General features: G+C 43.7%; 1 protein-coding gene across 1 annotated transcript in view; it reads left to right on the top strand.

The window, feature by feature from the left end:
- Positions 1–5,173, top strand: part of LOC119957005 (syntaxin-binding protein 2-like) — a 94,808-nt gene extending 89,635 nt beyond the window's left edge. Inside the window, exons 20-21 of the mRNA XM_038784588.1 lie at positions 182–339; positions 1,041–5,173. Coding sequence (XP_038640516.1) covers positions 182–339; positions 1,041–1,120 — 238 coding nt within the window. The 3' untranslated portion in view covers positions 1,121–5,173. The remainder of the gene's footprint in view (positions 1–181; positions 340–1,040) is intronic.
- Positions 5,174–6,287: the final 1,114 nt, after the last annotated feature.

The raw sequence follows: 6,287 nt of genomic DNA on the forward strand, positions 1-6,287 counted from the left end.
TAGACCGATAAGATGGTCGTTGGCATCTGCCCAATGTGATGTTTTATCCCTTCATTATGGGAATGTGATTGTTTGCATGTTGTTGTCCCCCAACATTGAGGCTCGACAGCCCTGAGACGAGCCTTTTGCTAATAGCATGTGGGAAAACATTAATACAGTGAATTTTTGTTACTTCCTCAAGCGCCCGCTTTGGTCATTGGCACAAGAACAAGACTCCGACAGAGTACAGAACTGGGCCCCGACTCATTGTCTTCGTTATTGGAGGGGTTTCTATGTCTGAGATGCGCTGTGCGTACGACGTAACAAAAGCCACCGACAACAAATGGGAGGTGTTGATTGGTGAGTTCTGTCAGCTCTGTTACTTTCTGTGCGGAGTTTCAACCATCATTGGTCCTGTTTAGACATAGAATTTACAGTGCAGAAGGAGGCCATTCGGCCCATCGAGTCTGCACTGGCTCTTGGAAAGAGCAATACATTGAAGAATACATTGAAGTAGAAATACGTTGAACCTTTGTGCAAAACCTTTTAACACTCGCACTTACAGCGGACGCAGTTTAGAACTGAGTGAGTATTGACGTCGTTTGTCAAAGAGATGGAAATAGGGTGGGAGTTGTGGTTTTAATTTATTTATAGACGATAACGAACCGTCTCTGAGCTCGTGACCAAGAGTACAGCAGGATTATTCCTCCGGTGCAAAGCAGTGAGTGGAGGAAGAGTATGCAATGAGGCTGGGGCAGCACTTGTGCGCCAAAGTGGGTAATGAAATAAATGGCTTGGGAATCCCATGGTGGAGGATGCTGGAACTGGGTCAAGAGCAACGTAATGCATTCAGAAGAGAGAAGGGATTGAAAGGTATGATGCAGACCTAGTAGAACCATTCTGTTCTGTAAAACAGCTAGTTTCTGGAGCTAAAGTCTTTTTCCTTTGCCTGAAAACATTTCTGTAGGAGAGCCCCTCTTCAGAAGGAGTCAGCTTGGGTAAAATATCCTGTAGTTTGATCAATGCTGAAACAATATGCCTGTCCTTTGCCTCCACCATAGGCTCCACTCATGTCCTGACGCCTGAGCGATTCCTGGACAGTCTGAAGAACTTGGACAAGCCTCTGGAGACTCAAAGCTGAAAGCTCTGTTTGGACATTCTCAATCTTGCCGCCAGCCTGTAATTTTCCAACTGTGATTAAACCCACAGGAAAGTGGAATAGTGACTCTAAATCAACTGGTTGTATGTTAAGCTCACAGAATTAGATGTAATTATTTATTTATCTTTAAATTGAAGTTTACAGTTGTGTCCCTCCTTTAATTGTCAAGCGTGGGTGCATCAGTGCTAATTTACTTGCCACTTGGTGAGTTGGATATTCGGCCTTCTCTTGCCTTCTGCCCTTCCAAACTCATTTATTTTCCCTCTTGGAAGATACAGACTCCCGCCTGGGCTGCGATTCATAAAATGCCGTCCTGTACCTTAAATCCTTCCCTCGTCTGATGTATCTGCTTCCAACCATAAAATATTTCTTATTAAATAATTTGAACTTGGGGGGCAAGTTTGCTGTCATACGGATTAGGGACTCCCTTGGTCCATTCCCTGGCCTGTATTGTGTTTGCCCAACTTGGCCTGGTTGCAAACTGGAGTTTGTACAATTGGCCATTAACACCTGGGCTTGGGAGTGAGGGGGCCAGCTTCGTTTCCTCCTGCTCAAGCTGAGCCGAGGAGATTTGGTATAGACTGGAGTTTGTACCCCCATCTCTCCCATTTCCTTGTCTGTACACTTCCATATCATAACAAACCTGTTGAAGTTAACTCATCCCCACCCTTTGCTGGTAAAGCCTTTAACTAGCAGAAATTAATCCTAACCAGGGCCTTGCAGCACCGTTGGTATCTAAGTAGTGCTAAGATTGCAACAGTTGTAACTCCGAGTACTGTCCAAAGAGCCACAGTGCAGTAAACCGGTGGAGTGGTAAGGAGCACTGATGCTACCGGCAGGCTTGTGAAGTGCTTTGATTTGAAACTCAACCAAAGCTGGTAATCAATTTGTCACCTGGCCGGTTGTTCTACTTCTGTCACAGCCAAGGTTTAAAAAGCCTTTTCAGTTTGCATATTAGCATATAGCGTGCCTCTCCACCGCTGGAGACATCCCCGTGTTATCTTTTACATTGTACATTTTAATGCACTTAGCATTGTTTGCAAACTGGAAGCAAGGACTAAATCATAAAGGATTGTATATTTATGGTGTGTAGCATAATCTCTTTATCTGCTTACAGTTCTGCAATCCGAATAGGTAATTAAACTTGTATTTTTAATTATTTAGGTTCGATAGGTTGGAATGAAGAAGGCCCTTCAGATCCATTTGATCTGACCCTGGCAGAATACCATTGCTGCAGCCTTGCTGTTATTGCTTTGTATAGATATACGGACCTCTGTTTAACATTTACCCAGCAACATATTAAATAATGAAAAATTGAATTTAGGACAAAATTATGTTTTTTTTGAAGATCAAGCCTCGATGGGACAGATGCTGAGATTTGCCATCGCAATCACAATAAGCAGATGTTAATCTAAGGCCAAAAAAGTCTATTGCAGATTATATATAACAGTTTTCATATCCATAATATTTTCCATCACCAGTAATCCTCCATAAATTGGCAGCCTGTTGGATTGTGGTGATTTACGTGCGTGTTGATAGCACAGTGTTGGGCTCTCTCTGACCTATTCAGGATTTTGTCAGTTTCCGTCTTTTAGAGTAGAGCAGGTTCTGTCCATTCTCCTGATTTGTTTGTTTGCAGTGAGCAAGTCATCTGCTACTATTGTCTTTGAGGCTGATTGAAGGAAATAGATGAGGGGGAAACCAGACAAACTAATGCTCTAACCTTTACTTCTCTCTTCTCCTCAAGATGAGAACGGTCTAACCCTCCGCCCCCTCCACCACCTCCATTGACACTGCCGCTCTCGGGCGCTTGCTGCATGTGGAAACGTGGTATAAACTTACACCCTCCCACATAGCACAGTATCCCATCATTGTAAAATAGAGAGACATTGAGTGAATTTCTATATCGTATAACCTCACTACTCTAACCACAGATATTTTAGTAACTTATTTACACCTGAGCCCTTGCCTCAAACCAAACAATGGAGAAAATGAGAGAAATCGTCATTGCTAGAATAAAAGCTTTCCTTTTGCAGGAGTATTTATTTTAAATAAATCTGTTAGTAAGCTCCCTCGAGTGCCTGGTGCCTGGAGAATTCTCTTTTTTTTCCCCCACCTATCCCCAATTCAAAGCAGTTTTTTTCCTGAGATACAACTCGTCTTATGTTGTCACTGCAGTCCCTGCTGCTGCACAGCTTTGGTCTGACACAAAGACAGCGCATTGCGATAGCCGCACTTGCTGAACTTCACACTCTGGGGGGGGGGATATTGAAACAACTGCAGCACAAAAGCCAGTCTGGCGCAAGTGTTGTCAAGACCTCCGCTCTACCCCCGGATCACCACAGGAGAGGGACGATACCGTTTACTTCGTGCTACACCCTAATTCTGAGACTGTCGGTGTAGATTGCATGAGTTCACTTTTTGTTTTTAAGCTTTATTGCACTAACTAAATACAGCCTCTGCACAAAGTTCCTATCACCGGACTGTATATGGGAATCTTTTCTTTGAACTTTGAATAATGCGTTCAATGTCTGTAAATTAGATTTTAAATGAAGGCCATAAAGAAATTCATTAATCTACACCTGAGATTCCTTTTACAAATGATATGTCGATGGTTTGGGTGGAACTTTCTAGCCTTAGATAACATAATGCAATCTTTATTGAATGTATCGCTGCAAATATCTTGTCTGCTACTATTAATTATTGTGCATTGATCTGTGTGTTTATGACGTGTATTCGGTTTAGTTAAAATTTAAGTTTTAAATTGCAGCACATTCTCTCTATCTCTCCCCCCCCCACCCCCCTCTCTCTCTCTCTCTCTCTCTCTCTCTCTCTCTCTCTCTCTCTCTCTCTCTCTCTCTCTCTCCCCACCCCTAACACTGTTCTGAAAGGGATGTTGAACAGGATGGCATCTACATGCTGGGCTCTTAAAAGATTGATCAGATTTGAGTAAAATAAATTTCTGAGACTATTTTTTCCGTGCATATTCATTTACATTCTTTTAACAAGGCAGTGGTAAACACCTCATGGTCGACTTTGACATTTACAACTCAAGTCACTCTTGGGAAAAGTTGGTCATGTCTGGAGACAGACACAGGGTTTGCTTTGAATTGTGGCCTGTGTCTGGGGGAAGCTCTTCCACATTTGTGCTTGCACACCAACTCCTGTCTGAGGGGGATGCTCAAAGACACGGGCAATAAGGTTCACGTTCTCATATTTAAACGGGTTCTGCAGCGAGTTCCTAGGTTTACCAGGACCTTGGTGCACTTTTTTTTACGTCCAGCGTTACAATATGACGCCATAATCCTGTAATGGTTACTCTTTTACTCATTCTCTCCCTCCCTCCCCCCCCCTTTCGTTTTCCCCAGATTATCATCATACTATTTCGCTTCTTCACAGCTTTTGAGTTCAATCAGTACTTCATGCGCGCTCTCGTCCTCGCTCACTCTCCTCCTCGCTCACTCTCCTCCTCGCTCGCTTTCCTCCTCGCTCGCTTTCGTTCTCTCGCTTTCATGCCCCCTCTCCTTCCCTCGCTTTCGTGCCCTCTCTCCTTCCCTCGCTTTCGTGCCCTCTCTCCTTCCCCCTCTTTTGTGCTCGCTCTCTTTCTCTCTGTCTCTCTTGCGTGCTCATTCTCTTTCTCTCTCTCTCTCTATTGCGTGCTTGTTCTCTCTCTCGTCGTGTCACTAAATAACAGTCTTAACATTAACTGGGGTTGCTGTTTATAAATCTGGCTTACCTTAACTGATTGGTTTGAGATCACTCACTATTTATGAAGTGCTCTCTCTCTCTTGCCATGGAGCAGTTCATCATATATCTTGATTGGGGATGGGGCTAATTAACTCTATTCTCTGACCTATTTAAAGCTTTTGTTGTCCAGCATGTAATCTGCACATAGATTCAGTGGATTTAATTTCATTGTGTTCATGATTTATCTAGATGGCAAAAATAGATGTAAATATTTCCTCTTTAGTAGCCAGAATAACTTTTGTATGTATATGCATTTTAATTAAAGCCCAATAAACTGTTTATGCTGTATGTGTGTGATCCAACTTTCTGTAACCAGTTACCTTTCTTGGTATTTCCTTAGTAGTTTCTAACTCTCTGTATATTATATATTTATAGTTTTGTAAAAAGAGATCTTGCATTTATGTGGTGCTTCTGCCAGCTCACTGTCTTGACGCATTTCATATCTAAATGTGTCTCTAATCTGCACACATGCCTCCAATAAATGTCCACATAATGTGATCCTCCCTCCTCCCTCGGCATCTCCTTCCCTGCTATGCATGAAGGACCTGACTTTCCCTGCGACTCATACCCATGCCCTTTTTTTGTGGCCGCTATCCTGGAAAGTAACAAGAAATATCTCTATATGAAGCTGTTGCTGGGATTTATTGACCATTCCTAGATTTTGATCTTTTTTTTTTAAATTTAGCATGCCTAACTAATTTTTCCAATGAAGTGGCAATTTAGCATGGTCAATGCACCTAACCTGCACATCTTTGGGTTGTGGGGGCGAAACCCACGCAGACATGGGAGAATGTGCAAACTCCACACAGACGGTGACCCAGAGCCAGGATTAAACCTGGGACCTCGGCGATGTGAGACAGCAGGGCTAACCACTGTGCCAATGGGCTGCCCTGACCATTCCTAGATGCCCCTTGGGAAAAGAGGCGGTGAGCTGCTGCCTTGAATGTCTGCAGTCCCCGGGGTATTGATATGCTCAGTGCTGTTGGAGGAGTCCCTTAATTTTCAGCCAGTGGCAATGAAGGAATGACAATGTGTTTCAAGGTTGGGATGCTATGAGCCTTGGAGGTGGTGCTGTCACGTACATTGGTTGCTCTTGGCCTTCTAGGGTTGAAGTTACTACTTTTAGGAGGTGATAAGGGCATTGGTGGGTTGCTGCAGTGTATCTGCAAACAACCATTCTGCCCCTGTGGTGGAAGGAGTGAATGTTTAAGGTGGTAATGGGGCCATTGAGCTCCTTGTGTAGTTTGAGCTGCATTCATCCTGGGAAGGGGCGACATTATGCTCCTGACTTGTGCAGGTGATGGGCTTTGGGAGTCAGGAAGTGAGTCACTCGCCACAGACTACCCAGCCTCAGATTTCCTTATGTCCAGTAAGTTTCTAGTCAATGGTGGTCCCCAGGACG

The sequence above is a fragment of the Scyliorhinus canicula genome, chromosome 25, assembly GCF_902713615.1.
Source record: "Scyliorhinus canicula chromosome 25, sScyCan1.1, whole genome shotgun sequence".
NCBI classification, from domain to species: Eukaryota; Metazoa; Chordata; class Chondrichthyes; order Carcharhiniformes; family Scyliorhinidae; genus Scyliorhinus; species Scyliorhinus canicula.